Genomic DNA, 20,284 nt, shown 5'->3' with positions numbered 1-20,284 from the left:
TTTTATTTAATAATTTTATTGTAGTGTTAACTTATTTCACCTTCACCACCAAACATAAATATTTATTTATTTTATTATTCTTATTTATCTTTTACAAGATATTATTAGTTTTATTAAATAGCCACACAACTAATATTTATCCCAACCCATTTACAGAAAAAAAAAAAAAAAAACATGATACCCATGCAGACTACAACGGGTATCACTTCCCTTTCTAAAACGGTCTACTCGGAACAAACGACAAACAACCTCCTGCCTTTGGAAACATGCAAGATATGATTATGATTTGTTTGAGGTTATATGTTTTTTAATTTTTAAGTATTCTCATCTCTTACTTTTGTTGGTTAGCTACTATGTACCAACTTATTAATCTTTACCTCAAATATGATTTTATATGTAAGTGAAAACATACAAAATACTTTATTTAATTTAATTAATTCCACAATTAATCCACACAAAATGCATAAATAAATAAATAAATAAATAAAAAGTTGTAGACTAATAATAATAGTAATTGAAAAGAGTTGATACCTCCTTTGATAATATTTATTTGTTTTACATGCATCAAACTTAACCATTGAAGTGTGAATGTATGGTATGAGCAGTTGAATAAGTTCAAGCTTTTATGCACTTATCAATAGGGAATGAAAGTTTAATCTTGCAGGCTGTTGGGAGTTGTGTCAATTTCTCAGGTTTAAACGACAAATTAGGCATAGTAGCAACCAGACAAGTACAAAGTTTTTGAATAGCTGCAGGATTGTTGGCTTTTCCAAACACCTGAGCAGCTCCAGCACAACACCTTGGACTTGGAATCCCAAAGTCTGGATTAGCCAAATAAGGCACACATGGTGAAAATAATGGATTATACTCATCACAGCTAGCAGGCATTTGACCTTCAATCAATCTTATTATGGCCAAACCATAAACCATAACAAACATCACCATAGCCAAAACCTTCATCTTTTCTCTTTATTCTTTATGCTTCTCTGCTTTCACTCTTATCAACTTATCTCTTCATCATTCTTACCATCCCATTCCTTATATACACACTTAATACTATGCATCTTTTATAACTCATCAATATTTTTTTATTTCCCTTTCCATCTTAACGTATAACTACTTTAGTCAACCTATTTGGTCAAGGGTTGCTTTTAAATATTAATTCAAATATATGTTAATTCATTTATACTCTTATTTATTATTTAACATAATATATTTTTAAATCTTAAAATTAACTGAAAGTAACGCAAATCACAATACATTCCAATGTAATTTTACACTGTTAGTAAGCTTAAAATAATTCAAATTATGTTTACCATGTTTTATCTTTTTTTTTCCTTAGCTTAGTCAAACACTTATAACTCATCAATAATTTTTGTATTTCCTTTGCATCTTAACGTAAAACTAGTTTAGTCAAGTTAGTCTATTACTTTTTTAAACATTTATTTGGCCATGGTTGCTTTTAAATATTAATTTAAATTTATGTTAATTCGTTTCTACTCTTTTTTATTATTTAACAAAACTGTTTATATATTTTAAAATCTTAAAATTAACTTAAAGTGACGCAAATCACAGTACATATCAATGTAATTTTATTTTTTTTATTGAAAATAAAAAATAAATAAATAAAATCTAGTTTAGAAGTGATTCAACCAGAATCACAGAAATGTAACGATGGCTGTTAGTATGCGTTAACGTTGAAATTGAATGTCAGTTACCACAAGCCATAACAAACGTTGAAATTGTACACTGTCAGTTTTGACATGGTACCAACGTAATTCTAGTTTTAGTCAAATGTTTAAAATATATTAATCATTAAAAAATACTTTTTAATACATTTTGTTGTTGTTATAAATAGTAACGAAATTTGTGATGATAAATTAAAGTTTCTGATGAATACCAATGTCATTTTCTAACAAAAATAAGTTGTCTAAAAAACATTGTCATAAAGTTATTATAAAAGTGAATTAGCTATGAGTATTTCTAATGCCATTAATTAGTTACTAATACGTGTATAAAAGTTGCAATAAAATATATTAAATAAAATCATAGACAACCTTTTATAGCAGCAACAACGATCATAACCACAAAAGTTTTAAAAAAGATGTTGCTTGAATATAATTTTTGCTTTAGTCGATCCAAAAGGTAGTGTCAACAATATTTTGGTACATCACTTAAAGCAAAGCAATACTTTTTAATACATTTTGTGATGATAAATTAAAGTTTCTGATCAATACTAACACTATAAGAAAATTCTAAAATAGAAATCAATTTTAGAGACACAAAATAATTAGTTGTTATAGTAACTAATTTATATACCATTTTATAAACTAATAAAAATTTGGTTTTTAAATTAGTTTATATTATTGTTAAATGGTTTCAAAAATGATATTTAACACTGCAAGAAATATCCTTGTTAGCATGGGACAAAAACAGACACTAGGTATAATAAACGGACGCAAAGGTGTAATTAGCGTGGGCTTAGCGTTTATTTAAATTTGAAAGCTAATATGCTCGACGTAAAAATAGTGGAGGATGTGTTGGACACAAGTGGTGTGTTTTTTTGCATAGGCCTAGCCTACATGATGCCCACACAAAATTATATTTTATATTGGTTATTCAAATAAGCGTGAGCTAAGCCTACGCATGGCCACACAATTTTTAACCATGCGTGAGTTTAGCCTTCACATTGGCCACACAATTTTTAACCATGCGTGAGCTTAGCCTTCACATTGGCCACACAAAATTATATTTATATTTTAAGCAGGGGCTTAGCCTACACAGGCCACACAATTTTGAAACATGCGTGAGCTTAGCCTACACATTAGCCACACAAAATTGTATTTATATTGTTTATTTGAAGAAACATGGACTTAGCGTACATGTTGGCCACATAATTAATAAAAAAACTTGGGCTAAGCCTTCACGCTGGCCACATAATTAATAAAAAAGCGTGGGCTGAGTCTACACATTGGTCACATAATTAATAAAAAAGCGTGGGCAGCATGTAAGCTGAAACTATTAGCCAATATAACACCTCTATGGGTAGTGATATATAAGAATTTTCAAACAAAAAGTACAATACAAATACTACATACTTATCTCAAAAAAAAAAAACTACAAATTTAACCTGAAGAGAATAAAAAACTACAATATAGTTTTTACCATTTTCCTTTAATAAAACGAAATAGAGAAGTAGCAACCTGCACAACAAACACAAAATTAAAACAGAGATGAAAGACTACTTTTGACTGTCCAATACATAACAAAAAAAAGAGAACCAAATGGAAGTGTAACTCTTTCTTTTAAAACAAGACAAACTAGAGCCCAAAACCAAGGACCAAGAAAGATAGTTCGAATGAAATTTTCTGAAGAAGCAACAAATTGAATAACCAGATCATTTATCAAGCTTTCTTAAAAACCAGACCATTAAATTTTCATAAACAATAATTATGTAAAAAACAAAGATCTCTATTTTAAAGTAAATTGATCTAAATGCTAAAGACCAAAAAAGAGAAATAAAAGTGAGAAGATAATTAAGGCCAACAGTATATCCCACTAATAAAAGTGAGAATGCCTATGTTTTGGATTCAATCTTGAGTGGAAGATAATTAAAACACTTTTCTTTTAAAAGATTGAGAATGCCTATGTTTTGGATTCAATCTTGAGTGGATTACAAAACTCAAACTACCCCAGATCCTAACTAAGACAACTCAGCAACAGCAAGCACAGCCAAGACTTCAACATTCTTCAAAGGGTTTGGATTCTTCAAAGCTTGAACACTACTTGATTCAACAGTTGGTACAACCGGAAGTTGAACAATAGCATGTCCTAGGACAAACCTTCACAAGTATTGGCTTTAGTGGCAACTGGTCTCCATATAGAGTTCATTTTTTTCTGTTCCATGGTATGGTCTTCAAGACATATTTTCTTCTTCCTACCCCTCGTCATAAAATTGCAGCTTAAACAATGATAAGTACTCTTGTTGTAAAAAGAAATAACTTTAAGATGAGAAAGGAGTTCAAAACTCTTAAGGACCAAGAGAAATAGAAAATTTGATATAATCACAACTCATTGAGACATCATCTCAGTCCAGTATGTATAAGTAGACGCAACATAACCAGTGTAAATCAATTATTTGCGAGCGTAAAACTGAGTCCAGTAAAATTTGATCAATCAATAGATATATCTAATTGCAATGTCCCTATAATTTCACTAGGAACACTTACTAAAGAAAAGAAAAATTGAGAATCAGTGACTACGGATTAAATTGGAAGACAGTATAGCAACAAATCACGGGAGTGTGCTTGTAAAATGAATGAACAAGAATTAGGAGATAATTTGAAGTGTGTAATCAAACACAAGAATTTCGAAATTGCAGATTCTAACATTGATATCGAGATATATTAATTTATTCTGAGAGAAAAATAGTTTGTTACACGAACCTGGTGAGAGACCTACTGCAAGCTATCATTTCAACGAATGAAAATGTAGGGCAAGTTCTTTCTTTATATAGTGTAAAGTTTTTATTCAGAAAAATTCGAGTTGGGGTAACGGAGTTTTGTTTTGTCGATTTGTTTCCAATAGACAAACACAACTTAATGACAAGTTCTAATGTGCACCGGGAGCGTAGAAACAAGTTTTCACATGGCGTGGGTGAGTCAGCAACTAGCAACTGACGTGCACGTTCTGGATGAATTTTCTGTTTTCGTGGCAAAAAGGCCCTTCGTCTCTCTGCTTTTACGTTCCTTCATCGCTCTCTTTCTCAGTTCCATTCCAAATCTAGAATTTCTACTATTTTAATACAAAAACTAGAGAACAACATCATTCAAATTGCAAGGTTTTTTACTTACTGTGAGTGAAGTTGCGAATTGTGTTGCAGTAAATATAAATAAACAGAATCTGTGAAGGAGAAGAGAATGGAATTGAGTAGAAGAGCGATGGAATCGTACTAGAGGTGGTGCTTGATCGATTTCGCTACCTCAGATGAAGAGAAAGTCACACTTGTCTACAAACTTGATGAAATCTGCGAGCTCCTACGCTCTTTGCACCCTAGCATCGTGAAGGAGCTCTCAGAATTCATCCTTAAACACATCGTGAAGGAGCTCTCAGATTCCGATCATTGTGGTTGTTTGCATTTCACAGGCTTTGAGATTGATCAAGTATGCAGTTGGAAAATGTGGTGTAGAGTTTATAAGGGAAATGCAGATACATCAGTGGCAATTCGTCAGTTGTTACAGTACAAGGGTCAATTGGATTCTCTAAAAGGCGAGGCACTCAACAAGGCTGGCGATGCACTCAACAAGGCTGTGAGAGACACTGCTCAAGAGGCTATCTCTGTTGTTTTTTCTGCAGATGATAACAACAGCAAGCAACCGCCTTCAACTTCAGCTTCTACTGATCTCAATAGATGGATCGAAGGGTTTGGCAACACCAACTTTCAAGGTCCTTCTCAGGAGAAGAAATCGTTTCTCAATGAGGTTGTTGACTCAGCGCATTCACACAGGGGCATTCTTCACTTATCAAGAATGAAGCTGCGGGTGGAACATACAAGGGCCCCCATAATTTTCATGACTCATTCAGTGCCGAAAGAGATTGTGGCGACAGATATGAACCCACTGGGTATGGTAGTGGAATTACGTCAACACTTTCAAAGAATAAATCTCGAGGCATAGCGTGGACTTAACCTTCAAAAGTGTGAAGTTTAAGTAGACATAGCATGAGCTTAGCCTTCAAAATTTTAAGTACACTTTCAAAATTTTAAGTAGGCACAGCATGTGTTTAGCCTTCAAAATTTTAAGTACACCTTCAAAATTTTAAGTAAGCATAGCGTGCGCTTAGCCTTCAAAATTTTAAGTACACCTTCAAAATTTTAATTAGGCATAGCGTGGGTCTATCTTTCAAAAATTTAAAAATTTATTACTATTACTTTTTTTATAAAATTTGCGTGGGTATAACCCACGCTTTCCCACACTTTATTTATTTTTTTTAATCGTGAAGGCTTAGCTGACACTATTTAGTGTCCCCAGTGTTACCGTCACTTTTTTTTTGCAGCTAAATGTACTTTTTCGTAATATTTAATTAGCTACCAAGGTTTTAACTACCAATTATTTAGATTCTAAATTTGGTAGCAAAAATCTTGGTTGCTAATTAGATACTAATTTAGAAACCATTTAACATTAATAGAAACTAATTTAGAAATCAATTTTTTTTATCTTTAAAATGGTCCCTATTTCATGATTATATTGTAGTGCAATTTTATTTTATAACAAAAATAAGTTGTCTAAAAAACATTGTCATAAAGTTATTATAAAAGTGAGTTAGTTATGAATATTTCTAATGCAATTAGTTAGTTACTAATACATGTGTTATAAAAGTTGTAATAAAATGTATTAAATAAAATCATTGACAACCATTTATAGCAGCAACAATGATCATAACAACAAAAGTTAAAAAAAAATGTTGCTTGAATATAATTTTTGCTTTAGTCGATCCAAAAGGTAGTGTCAACCAATATTTTGGTACATCACTTAAAGCAAAGAATATGATATCTGAAGCATGTTTAAGCGTCATATATGTCTATTTAAGTAAGGTGAAGGACATTTTAATCGAGAGTATATCAAACTTACAGTTTTAAAGTATTTTGTTCAAAGGTTCATGTATGAGCAACAAATTATGTGCACTTAAAGGTATGTAAGTTAATGAACTTTACATTGTAGAATAACTGCTTAAAGTGGTAATTAATAGACACTTACAGGGACCCAAGTTCTGATTTGGTGCTTCTACGGTGATTTTAATGCCGTAAGAAGCCAAAGTGAAAGGAAAGGTGTAAGGGCAAGGGACAACCAGTCAAGCGAAATAAGAGATTTCAATTGCTTCATGGACGCCAACTTTCTGCTCGAGCTTCCTTATGTTGGTAAGAAATTTACCTGGTTCAACTCTAATGGGTCGGCTAAGAGCAGGCTAGACAAAGTGCTTGTCTGTGAAGAATGGATGCAAATATGGTCAATGTGTAAACAATATGTGCAACGTAGGGAAGTTTCTAACCACTGGTTGTAAAGTCCATGGATAAGGATTGGGGTCCTAAACCTTTTAGAACCATCGACACTTGGTTGTCAGAGAAAGGTTTTATGGAGATGGTGAAGGGTAGATGGTCCTCATATTCAGTTCAGGGGAGCGGGTTCATGAAATTCAAAGAAAAATTGAAACACTTGAAGGGCGACTTAAAAGTTTGGAACAGGAATGTCTTCGGCAATATCGAGACTATTAAGAAGAGGATCTTGTAGGAAATTGAGGACCTAGATAGCCAAGACTGCAATGGTGTCTTATTGGAAAGCGAAAGGTTAAAAAGGGTTGAACTAGTAAGTTGGCTGAAGGAAACTAATATAAAGCTTGAATCCCTCCTCCGCCAAAAGGCCAGAGTAAGCTGGTTCAAGAATGGGTACTCTTGTAAAAAATTCTTCCACTCTTCCTTTAGATAGAGAAGAATTAGAAATGAAGTAAAGGGAGTTGAGGTTGAGGGCTTGTGGAGTGAGGAGCCTAGCACAATTCGTACTTAAGCGAAAAAGTTGTTTCAGAACAGATTTGAAGCGACAAAAGACCTAGGTGTAAGACTTGATGCGGTTGAGTTCAAGTCTCTATCTATATCTGATAACTTGAGTATGTTAGAAGGGTTCTCCGAGGAGCAAATAAGGGATGCGGTGTGGCAATGTGAAGGTTCAAAAAGCCCCGAACCCGACGGATTCAATTTCAATTTCCTAAAGAAGAGTTGAGAGTTTTTGAAGGAAGAGTTCACGACAGTGATGACCCTTTTTCATGAAACAGGTTGTATACCAAAGGGGTGCAATGCGTCATTCATAACATTAGTACCTAAAGTAAGGAATCATGTTCACCTAGATCAATACAAACCCATATCCTTAGTAGGCGCCATCTACAAATATATATCCAAGGTGTTGGCTTGAAGGATCAAGAAGGTTCTCCCCATGATTGTTGATGAATGTCAATCGGCTTTCTTGAAGGATAGAGGGATTCTAGACAGTGTGTTTATGGCTAATGAAGAGGTGGAGGATCTTAGAAGGGGCGGGAGAAGCGGGTTATGTCTGAAGGTGGATTTTGGAAAAGCTTACAATTCGGTTCGATGGGAGTTCCTCTATGATATGCTACATAAGTTGGGTTTCCACATTAAGTGGATTAGATGGATCCGAGGTTGTATGGAAAGTGCTACTATCTCAGTGCTAGTTAATGGAAGCCCGACGGAGAATTCAAACCTAAAAGAGGGCTGAGGCAGGGAGGCCCGCTTGCTCCATTCCTCTTTCTTGTAGTAGCTAAAGGGTTGCAATGTGGCGACCCTAAAGGCTATCCTTAGGGGCTTCGAGCTAGCTTCAGGCTTGAAGATTATTTTTCATAAGTCAAAGTTAACAGGCATCAATGTTCATAGAAATAATCTCCTTTGTTACACAGAGACCTTGAATTGTGCTCAGATGGAGGTACCATTCAAATATATGGGGCTTGAGGTGGGAGGCAACCCAAGGAAAAAAAAGTTATGGGAGCCGATTTTAAACAAGCTGAAAGCTAGGCTCAATGTGTGGAAAGGGAGGTTTTTATCCACGGCAGGGAGAATCTGTGTTATAAAGTTTGTCCTCACTACAGTACCTTTGTAATACTTGCCTCTGTTCAGAGCATCGAACTTGGTCTGTAAGAGTATCACTAGTATCCAAAGGAGGTTTTTGTGGGGGTGGGGGAAGGAGAAGAAGCCGATCTCATGAGTAAGCTGGGAAAACCTATGCAAATTAAAAGAGGAGGGAGGGTTGGGACTCACAGACATTGGTAACTTTAATTATGCTTTATTGGCCAAATGGAGATGGCGTTGGTCCTCGGACGAGAAAGGGAGATGGAAGGATTTATTCGAGTCAAAATATGGAATAGAAAGTGAGGTAATACAAACGCCTTTGAAAATGCAATCATGGTGGTGGAGGGACCTTGATAAAGTGTGTAGGGAGGGAGGAGGAGATGGATGGTTCCAAGCAGAAATTGGATGGAAACTAGGTCGTGGTGACAAAGAAAAATTTTGGGAGGATGTGTGGGTTGGGAACAATAATCTCAAAACTTTATTCCCCACACTACATTCCTTATCGTCTAACCAGGGACAAAAGGTGGAAGAGGTAGGTGTGTGGGAAGGGTTAATATGGCGATGGACCTTAAGCTGGATGTATGACAAATTTGAATGGGAATCGGTGTTGGAAACAGATCTTGCAATAAACATTTCAAGGGCCACAGTTAACAGGGAGGAGTAAGACATACGAGTGTGGGGGAATAATGAAAAAGGGTGTTTCACTGTGAAATCAACATATGAGTGTTTAGCTAAGAGTGGCGGAGGGCCTCATTGAAGCATTTAAGCTCCTCTGGAAGGCCAAGGCCTTTCCCAATGTCACGACCACTGCATGGAGGGCTCTATTGGGTAAACTACAAACTAGAGAGTGCTTCAATAGGAGAGGGGTGGCGCTGGAATCTACCTTATGCGCGTTATGCCAAGACAAGATCGAATCATATCGACATCTTTTTATGGAATGTGGTGTGGCTTTGTGCGTGTGTGCGTGTGGGCTCTATGTTATAGGTGGATTGGTATTTTGTTTGTCCAACATAATGACTTAAAGAGCCACTTTGAGAGCTTCTTTTTGACACAGGCAGCAACAAACAAAACTTGGTATGGAAAGGTATATGGGCAGCTATTGTAAGGTGTATCTGGGAGCACAGAAACTAGGTTGTGTTTAAGCAAGGATTAGTAGACGCAGAAGAGGTGTTCCAAAAAGCCCAACTTAAATCGTGGTTATGGACATAATGTACAAGGTTTAATTACTCCTTTGTGGATTGGATCTTGAATCCAATGTCTTGTATCAAGAGTTATAAGTTTGGGGGACCAGAAGGAACTAAACCGCTAAAGAGGAGGAAGGTGGGGAGTGCTAAAGTAACTATTGACAGCAAAGCTGTATAGAGCTAGGTGGTTCAAGAAAAGCTTTGGGTCCTTGGGTGGTCCTTTTATCTACGAAGGTACTGTGTTTTACTCCATCCATGTGTCTATTGAGGATGCAACCTTGTTTTCCTTGATGAGGTTTTCAGGGAGGTTTGGCGATCGAAAATGCAATAGGGGCTGGGGTTGGTATGGTTGCATATGATACCTAGTCTATTGTAATTGGTTCCCTATGCCCAAATTCTTGTGCTAGTTGCCCGGTCCTACAGCAGTTGTCGTGCCAACAACTGCAGCTTCGGGTGGTCAGGACTCCTGGTATGCACTTTCTTTTGATGCTGATTGGGATGGTAAGGGGCTGCTCTTGTGGTTGCGGTATAGACTGGGTTGTTTGTTTATCTGGCTTCTTCTGGGGTGGTTGTAGTATGGTCTAGGGATGATTTGTAGCTAACCTTCTGTTGTGTGGGTTGGTTAGGACATGATGTCTTAAGGATGGTCTAATGGATTTGGGTGTTGGAGTGGTGGTGTTTCTTGTGTTGTAAGTATCTAAGGGTGTAACAGTTGAACAAAGGAAATGTTGGAGCTGATACCATTGTGCTGGTATACGGTCTTGGAGCTTATATGTAGGCTTTGAGTATTCAAAGCAACATTGATCCTCTCTTCAACCTATGGAAACGCTATATGCTCAATTTGAACGTCCAGGTTGGGTTGGGTTGTTGATAAAATGTGTTGGCTCATTTGTGAGCACTTCCCAGTATGCATTGGTGCTTGTTTTCTTGTAAAAACGATTGTGAGGATTCATGGTTTGTGAGATCACTCTTTGTGTTTGGAGGATTTAAACCCTTAGGAATTGAAGATGTCTAGTAGTTGTACTCCTCTTCATCAGAATCATCCGTGTCCTTCTACTGCAACTGGCACTGGCTTCATATAAAGGGAAGGGAGGGAGGTCTTATTTCTCACCTATCCAGAGCAAGTCCAACAGTTTGTTACTACCAGCAGCTTGTCTTTTTGCTGGTTTTATGCAGCTCAAGTCTCTTGCGGGACTCCCAAATAGTTTGAGTTGTGTTATGTTAAATGCTTTATCTTTTAACTCTGCTTTGCTATGTTGATTGCTTAAGTTATGAGTGGTTTATGTATAAGGGTTGGGATACCCCTTAAGTGTCTCATTTTATTTTATTAATTCATTGCTGATAAAAAAAAAACCTAAAATATTGTAAGAGTTTTCTCTTTATGGATGTTTTGGAGATAATTATGTGTGCTTAAGTGAATATATCATTATAAGAAAAAAAAAATTTAATGAAACTTTTTTTACATTTATTTGGAATTGCAGTTTTTCCCGCTAAACTACACTAAAAGATATTTAATTTTAATAGGGATTTGTCACTAGAGGTTCTAATAACCTCTCTAAATATTTAGTTTTAATAGGGTTTTTACTTGAGTTTTTTAAACCCCTGACAAGTTTAGGATGCTTTTAAACCTAAACCCAAAACAAACTTTTATTATTTCCTCTTTAATTTTTTTTTCGCGCTTTCTAAATTTTTCTTTTAGGAAAGTGTCACTTTTAACAACTTTATAGGCATACTAATCCTAAACATTGTCATCCCCCATAGATTCTGCAGAGGAAGACAAAATTATAATTGAAAGTTGGCAAGAAGAAAGGTTGAATCTACAAGGTTGGAGACCTGGCTCATAAATTTAAACGTGGTAATACTCTCACCTATAATCTACCTTCAAATTCCTCTAAGGATTCACCAAGCGTTTTGTTGTTAAAGGAAGAAGCCCAAAATTATAAGGAACATAATAATAAACGCACCGGGCATGTGAAATCATTGGTAAGTATCATTCTTCCTTTCCTTCCTCCTGAAGCACAAAGTTCCATTGAACAACAATATCAACAAATATTGTCGCCACTAGAACCACCAAGGCAAAAGGAACCACCCAGGCAACAACAAGACGATTATGATTATGCAGACTATTAGGATCATCTTTGTAGTTTTTTTAAACAAAAAATTAAATTACAAGTTCACTTGAATTTTGAATTAAGGATCTTTAGTTATGTTTCAAGTTTGTTTGGATTTTTAGATATTTCAAGTGGACTTTTTTTTAATCAGCAATAAAAATTTAATAAATAGGAGTACTTGGGGTACTCCAATCCATGTACAAAAATCACCTATGCTAGAGGAAAGAGATTTATCGGTAAAAATGATCAAAACCTAGCCATATTCTGCTCATATAATTCTGATAAGCTTAAACCTCTTTAAAAACATCAGGATATCAATACATAAGTCAAATTATCTATCAAGAAATTCAGCAACTTAGTCCAATTCTAGAATATAAGCATATCAGCTCAAAACAAATACTTTAACTCCTTGCTATCTACTGCAGTTTCCTAAGAATCCATTGTGACTATAGTTATATGCCAAGAAAATTCCTCTCATGTAAATCAAGTATCCAGCCAAAAACAGATAAAGGGCGTTAATCATCAATGTAGTGATTTTTAACATTCATATACATTAATACACCAATCAGAATAAGAGAAATTTGACTTTGGAAATTTATAACTTACCCATGCCCACGCCTTTACTTGAGCCAAGGCAAAAATTTCAACATGATCCACCACTGCATTATTGAAAATTATCTTATTCCTATGGTTCCAAATTCCCCAAATAATGGAAATCTACATACATTTCCAAATGCAATTTCCCAAGTAGTTTAGACCCGTAAAACCTATTTGTTCGAAATGTTGAATAACATTATCACAATGTACAAAAGCTCTAGCAACCTAAGCATCAGACATATACCATACTTTAGAAGCCACTTTACATGTGAAAAAGAGATGATTTACTGTTTCAAGCTCAGACCCACACATAGCACACATCCCCCTGTCCAACCTATATTCATCTATGTATTAAATTATCATATGTTGCAATTTTACCAATTAAAACACGTCAGGCAAAGTAATGTGCTGATGGAAGAGTTTTTAGGCTCCAGAAAGAATCAAAATTAAACGCAAAGAATGAATGTGGATGCAAAATATTTTGGTGGCAAAGAATTTTATAAGCAGAGTTAACAGTCAAAGAATTTGAAGTATCACCTACCCACATCCACTCATCATTTCTACAAGCATCTATTTTAATAGTCTTCAATTCATCCATAAATTCATTTATAATTTCAGTTTCCCATAAAAACCAGTCTATTCTCCATTCTATTTGCCATACCCACTGGTTTTCATGTCATACCCATATTTATCTATAGAACCCTCTTTAAGCACTGAGATTGAGAAAATTTTGGGATATCTATTTTTCAAAGTATCATTCCCTATCCAATAATCTGTCCAAAACAAAATATTACTCCCTACACCGACCTTTCATCTTCTCTGGTTATCAAACCAAGAATTTGAGTTTCCTCCACACACCTTCTTGATATCTCTCCACCACCAAGATTCAATATTTGACACAACACTATCATTCAATCCTCTCCAAGAACCATATTTAGATTCAAGTACCTGTTTCCAAAGTCCTGATTTTTCACAACCAAGTCTCCATTTCCATTTCCCAAGAAGAGCCATATTAAACAGATTTACATCCTTAATTTCTACTCATCCTTCCGATTTGAATTGACATAGGAAGTCCCACTTGATCCAGACTATCTTCCTTTTATCACTTCCTCGTCCCCATAAAAAAACTCTTTGTAATCTTGTCATTAATTTCCCAACTGTTGTATGCATTTTGAATGCAAATAAGTAATATAAAGGGACAACTGAAATGACAGTTTTTATCAAAGTAACTCTTCCAGCAAAAGATAAATGTTTTCCTTTCCAACTAGAAAGCTTACTTTTAATTTTTGATATCATGTCATTCCAAAACACTTTTTTCCTATGATTATCTCCGACAGGAACCCCAAAATATTTAAAAGAAACTTTCATTTGATTACAATTTAAAATCGCAGAGTATCTTAGAATTTAAGTTTGTTGTGCACCTATACCTGTGATTTTACTTTTTCTAAAGTTCACCTTCAACCCAAACACAAGTTCGAAATATCTTAGAGTACATTTAATTGTTGTCATGTTTTTCACATTATCCTCACAGAAAAAGATAGTATCATCATCAAACTATAACATATTAACCTCAACCTGATCCAAACCCACTTTAATCCCATCATAAAGTCCTTTTTGTTGGGCCACTCTCATGACTCCAGCCAAGCCTTCAACCACTATAAGAAATAGAGATGGTGCTAAAGGGTCACCCTACCTTAGACCCTTTGTAGGTTGGAATTGTTCATAAGGGCTTCCATTGACAAGTATGGATATAGATGACAATTCTAAGAAGCTCCTACTCCATTTCATCCACGTGTTTCCAAACCCCATCCTCTGTAACATATAAAATAGAAAATTCTAGTCCACAAAGTTGTAGGCTTTCTCAAAGTCAGTCTTAACAATGATACATTTGCACTTCTTCTTTCTTACCTCCTCTATAAGTTCATTTGCTACAATTATGCTATCAAGGATATCCCTTCCTTGAATGAAAGTCGATTGTTTATGATTAGTGATTTTATGCATGATTTTCTGCAGTCTTCTACCTAGAAATTTTTCTATGATTTTGTAAAAAATACCAACTAATGATATTGGTCTAAAGTTCTCTAATCTAACAGGGTTAGTAATTTTGGGGATAATTGTGATGAAAGTTGTAGACTAGAATGTGGGGCTTTTGCCAAGCAGCTGAAAGTTAATAGGATAGGTGGATGAAAGGTGGTCTTCTAAGCATGTCATTATCTTTTTATTCCTATAATCTGCATGATTTTGTAGGGCCGCTGCCTTCATGGGGATATGTAAGGTGCTTAGGTTGTGATTTTTGTCCAACAATTGTTTCAATAGTTTTAGCTTCTTGCCCCTTTTTTAGCTGTCTTTCAAGATAGGCACTATATAAGGGTTGAAACACCTCTAAAATGTCTCTTTTAATTTATTTATTCTTTGCTGATAAAATAAAAAGTAAGAATTTTTATAATACTAATATTAATAGTAATAATTAATTTTAATAATAATTAATATTATTAATAATATAATTTTTGTAAATTAATAATAATATTAATAATAATTAAATAATATTAATATTTATAATAATTATTGATAATAATAATTTAATAATAATATATTATTATTATTATAATTATTAATAATAAATTAATGATAATAATCATAGTAATAATAAAAATTATAATAAAAAAAAAATAATTGTAATATAATCACTAAGTTTATTTAGTGTGTGTGGTGGTGGTTAAATATATATTTCTATTTATTTATAGAATTTCTTACAGTATAATTTAATTATAATAAGGATTTAATAATAATAATCATGAAATTATAGTGTTTATGGATAAAAATCTGTAAAACATTTTGTAGATAATTAGTGATTATCTATGAATTTTTGCGGCAAATTAATACAATTTATTTAGTTTACAGATCCAACAAAAGTACCAACATTTTAACAAATTGTTTTCATCACACTAATTGTTAAAGGAAAATTTCAAAATATTTTATCATCAGACTTTTTTTTTTTTTTAGTAATTTACATTTACTATTTCAACCTTAAACATATTGAGATAGTATCGTTAGGATTAATCACTGCATCAGAAATATTATTCGTTTTGGAGTTCAAAATAATGTCACAGTTTTGTTCTTAAAAAACATCTTAATGAATTAAGAAATATATAAATATATATATATATATATATATATAAATAAATAAATATATAAACAAACATTGAACTCGACTCCATAACTATATAATACTATTACGACCCAAACATTCATATTTTTCTATCACTTAATTAGACCATATTTAAGAATGGCTTTTATTTTCTTTAACTCTTCTCATTTTTTTTTCATAATTATTCCTCTTATTATTACTTCGCACAACAAATTAAAAGATGGATTAGATTTACTTATGTTTTACCAACTGAGTTTGCCATAAATTATATAACAAGGGTTAGAGGACACACAATTTTCCTACAACATAAAGTACTAAAAGAACAAAATATTTATAAATTGGTGTTTAAATTAATTATTATGGTTTTAGTAATTAAAATTTAAAATTAGTCTTTAGAAGACTAATAGATACTAATTTAGAATATAAAGTAGTTAGTAACTAATGGTTAAATACTAATTTAAAAATTGTTTTATAAATTTTTCTTATTAATAGAATCTATTTTAAATACTAATAATTTTATAATTTATAAGATAATGTTTAATTTAATCAATATAATAACTAATTATTTTGGTATCTAAAATTAGTTTTTATTTAATAACTTTTTTATAGTGTTGACTTACTTAACCTTCATCACCAAACATAAATATTTATTTATTGATTTTATTATTCTTATTTATTAAATAGGCACACAACTAATATTTATATTTTTGCAAGATATGATTAGGATTTATTTGAGGTTATATGTTTTTGAAAGTATTCACATCTCTTACTTTGGTTGGTTAGCTACTATGTACCAACTTATTAATCTTTACCACAAATGTGATTTTAGATGTAAGTGAAAACATCCAAAATACTTTATTTAATTTAATTAATCACACAATTAATCCACACAAAATGCATAAATAAATAAATAAAAAGTTGTAGACTAATAATAATAGTAATTGCAAAGAGTTGATACCTCCTTTGATAATATTTATTTGTTTTACATGCATCAAACTTAACCATTGAAGTGTGAATGTATGGTATGAGCAATTGAATAAGTTCAAGCTTTTATGCACTTATCAATAGGGAATGAAAGTTTAATCTTGCAAGCTACTGGGAGTTGTGTCAATTTCTCAGGTTTAAACGACAAATTAGGCATAGTGGCAACCAGACAAGTACAAAGTTTTTGAATAGCTGCAGGATTGTTGGCTTTTCCAAACACCTGAGCAGCTCCAGCACAACACCTTAGACTTGGAATCCTAAAGTCTGGATTAACCAAATAAGGCACACATGGTGAAAATAATGGATTATACTCATCACAGCTAGCAGGCATTTGACCTTCACTCAATCTTGTTATGGCCAAACCATAAACCATAACAAACATCACCATAGCCAAAACCTTCATCTTTTCTCTTTATTCTCTATGCTTCTCTGCTTTCACTCTTATCAACTGATCTCTTCATCATGCTTACCATCCCATTCCTTATATACACACTTAATACTTTGCATCTTTTATAACTCATCAATCTTTTATACACACTTGTTTATCTTTTATGTTTAAAGTGTTTTTCAAACTAAGTGAAAAACAACCTGTTGTGATTGTTTTATACTTAGGTGTTTTTAAAAAGATTGAAAACTGTTTTGGTTGGTTGACTTGCTATCAAACCAAAACTCATCGAGCATGTGAAATCATTGGTTAGTATCATTCTTCCTTTCCTTCCTTTCGAAGCATGAAGTTTCGTTAAAAAACAATCTCAACAAGTAATAATAATAATTTAATAATAATATAATAATATTATTATTATTATAATTATTAATATTAAATTAATAATAATAACCATAGTAATAATAAAAATTATAATAAAAAAATAATACTTGTAATATAATCACTAAGTTTATCTAATGTGATGGTTAAAGATTTTTTATTTATTTATAGAATTTCTTACAGCATAATTTTATTATAATAATGATTTAATAATAATAATCATGAAAAAAACATGAAATTATAGTGTTTATAGATTAAAATCTATAAAACATTTTGTAGATAACTTGTGATTATCTATGATTTTTTTGCGGTAAATAAATACAATTTATTTAGTATACAGATCCAAAATAAATAAATAGTTTACAGCTTGCATGATTTTCTGCAGTCTTCTATTTAGAATTTTTGCTATGATTTTGTAAAAATTGCCAACTAATGATATTGTCTAAAGTCCTCTAATCTAACAGGGTTAGTAATTTTGGGGATAATTGTGATGAAAGAGGCAGTACATCCTTTTGGTCATCTCCCGCATTTGTGAAAGCAACATATAGCTTCATATAATTCTATATTTATAATCTCCCAGAATTCTTTAAAAAAGCTAAAATTAAAACCATCTGGACTTGACTTTTATATTAAGTTATCTTTCATATGAGACTTCAATTATGTTATGTTTTGAATTTGAAATTAAATGTGTGTTGGATATGTTAAATTGTACATGTTTTAAAAAAGACATTCATTTAAATGCATGAATAAACATTTTGATGGATGTACGATTACCTACGAATTTACCCATGAAATAGAGTTGGTGAATAATGTGTGTGTATATTTTGTTGTTACATACGGATTTGTCCGTAGGTAAATCAGTTTTTTTTTAGTGATTTTTGTAATTTTTCAAGACTTTGGATTTAAGTGTTTTTTTATTAATTAATTCATACTTTTAATTCCTTAAAATAGTGTTAGACAAAATTTCAAATTTATCATAATTATTACATAGATATCCAGATTTAAATATATATATATATATATATATATATATATATATATATATATATATATATATATATAAATTCCGTACTACATAAAAATTATTACCCATAAATGTGTAGCTTCTGATAAATAAATTCAAAGGTAGATACAAATTTTACGTTCTATATAAATTATCCAAAAATATATATCCGTAGATACATTTCATATTACATATAAATTTCTACTTACAAATTCAACTGTTTAATAATATTAAAAATAAAAATAATATTAAAAATAATGTTATTACTATAAAATATTAATAATAAAATTAATAGTAATAATAAAATTAATATTTATAATAATAATAATAATAATAATAATAATAATTAATAGTAAGAATATTTATAATACTAATGTTAGTAGTAATAATTAATACTAATAATAATTAATATTATTAATAATATAATTTTTATGAATTAATAAGAATATCAAGAATAATTAAATAATATTAATATTTATAATAATTATATTATTATTGATAATAATAATATAATATTAATAATAAATTAATGATAATAATCATAGTAATAATAAAAAATATAATAAAAAAATAATAATTGTAATATAATCACTAAATTTATCTAGTGTCTGATGGTTAAAGATATTTTTTTATTTATAAAATTTCTTACAGCATAATTTAATTATAATAAGAATTTAATAATAATAATAATCATGAAGAAAAACATAAAATTATAGTGTTTATGGATAAAAATCTATAAAACATTGTGTAAATAATTTGTGATTATTTATGAATTTTTTTGCGGTAAATAAATACAATTTATTTAGTTTACCAACAAAATACCAACATTTTAACAAATTATTTTTATCGGACTAATAGTTAAAGACAGATTTGGAAATATTTTATCATTAGACTTTTATATTCAACCTTTTATATAGTAATTTATATTTATTATTTTGACTTCAAGTATATTGAGTATATTGAGATAGTATCGTTTGAATCAATCACTGAAGTTCAAAATTACGTTATAATTTTATCATTAAAAAAATTAAAAAGATATGAATTAAGAGAAAAATATATATAAGAATGACTTTTATTAGGATTCATATTTTTCTACCACTTCAATTAGACCATATTTAAGAATGGCTTTTATTTTCTTTTAACTCTCCACATTTTTGTTCATAATTATTCCTCTTATTATTACTTCTTTGCACAACAAATTAAAAGATGGATTAGATTTACTTATGTTTTACCAACTCAGCTTGCCATAAATTATATAAAGTGTTAGGACACACAATTTTTCCAAAAACATAAAGTACTAAAAGAAAAAAATATTCATAAATTGGTGTTTAAATTAATTATTAAGGTTTTAGCAATTAAAATTTAAAATTCTAAACTAGTCTTTAGAACACAAATATAAACTAATTTAGAATATAAAGTAGTTAGTAATATACTAATTTAAAAATGATTTTATAAATTTTTATTAATAATAAAATCTATTTTAAATAATAATAATTTTATAATTTATAAGATGATCTTTAATTTAATTAATATAATAACTAATTATTTTGATATCAAAAATTAGTTTTATTTAATAATTTTATTGTAGTGTTAACTTATTTAACCTTCACCACCAAACATAAATATTTATTTATTTTATTATTCTTATTTATGTTTTACAAGATATTATTAGTTCTACTAAATAGCCACACAACTAATATATATCTCAACCCGTTTACAGAAGAAAAAAAAAAAAAAAAAAAACACATGATACCCAGTAGACTATAACGGGTATCAATTCCCTTTCTAAAACTGTCTATCCGGAACAAACGACAAACAAAATCTAAAACCAAGAACCTTATCCTCAGAGAGCTTCTATACACTAA

At 31.3% G+C, this 20,284-nt stretch overlaps 3 protein-coding genes across 3 annotated transcripts; 1 reads left to right on the top strand and 2 right to left on the bottom strand.

Annotated features, from left to right (window-relative positions):
- Positions 1-615: 615 nt before the first annotated feature.
- LOC137833354 (non-specific lipid-transfer protein AP10) lies at positions 616-960 on the bottom strand. Its single transcript, XM_068641705.2, has one exon. It carries the CDS (start codon positions 958-960, stop codon positions 616-618), a length of 345 nt encoding a protein of 114 aa, XP_068497806.2.
- Positions 961-7,982: 7,022 nt separating this feature from the next.
- Positions 7,983-8,282, top strand: LOC150027219 (secreted RxLR effector protein 78-like). Its single transcript, XM_090303876.1, has one exon. It carries the CDS (start codon positions 7,983-7,985, stop codon positions 8,280-8,282), a length of 300 nt encoding a protein of 99 aa, XP_090160002.1.
- Positions 8,283-16,711: 8,429 nt separating this feature from the next.
- On the bottom strand, positions 16,712-17,056 carry LOC150027218 (non-specific lipid-transfer protein D, cotyledon-specific isoform-like). The gene has a single exon (XM_090303875.1). The coding sequence runs from the start codon at positions 17,054-17,056 to the stop codon at positions 16,712-16,714; it is 345 nt and encodes a 114-aa protein (XP_090160001.1).
- Between the last annotated feature and the right edge of the window lie 3,228 nt (positions 17,057-20,284).

This window comes from Phaseolus vulgaris, chromosome 6, assembly GCF_051622355.1.
Source record: "Phaseolus vulgaris cultivar YP4 chromosome 6, ASM5162235v1, whole genome shotgun sequence".
NCBI classification, from domain to species: Eukaryota; Viridiplantae; Streptophyta; class Magnoliopsida; order Fabales; family Fabaceae; genus Phaseolus; species Phaseolus vulgaris.
The sequence above is the reverse complement of the archived record's forward strand: the minus strand, read 5'-3'. Positions and strand labels throughout refer to the sequence as shown.

Excerpts from the sequence above, each read along its gene's own strand:
- LOC137833354 (XM_068641705.2), bottom strand. The coding sequence starts at position 960 with ATGAAGGTTTTGGCTATGGTGATGTTTGTTATGGTTTATGGTTTGGCC.
- LOC150027219 (XM_090303876.1), top strand. The coding sequence starts at position 7,983 with ATGATTGTTGATGAATGTCAATCGGCTTTCTTGAAGGATAGAGGGATT.
- LOC150027218 (XM_090303875.1), bottom strand. The coding sequence starts at position 17,056 with ATGAAGGTTTTGGCTATGGTGATGTTTGTTATGGTTTATGGTTTGGCC.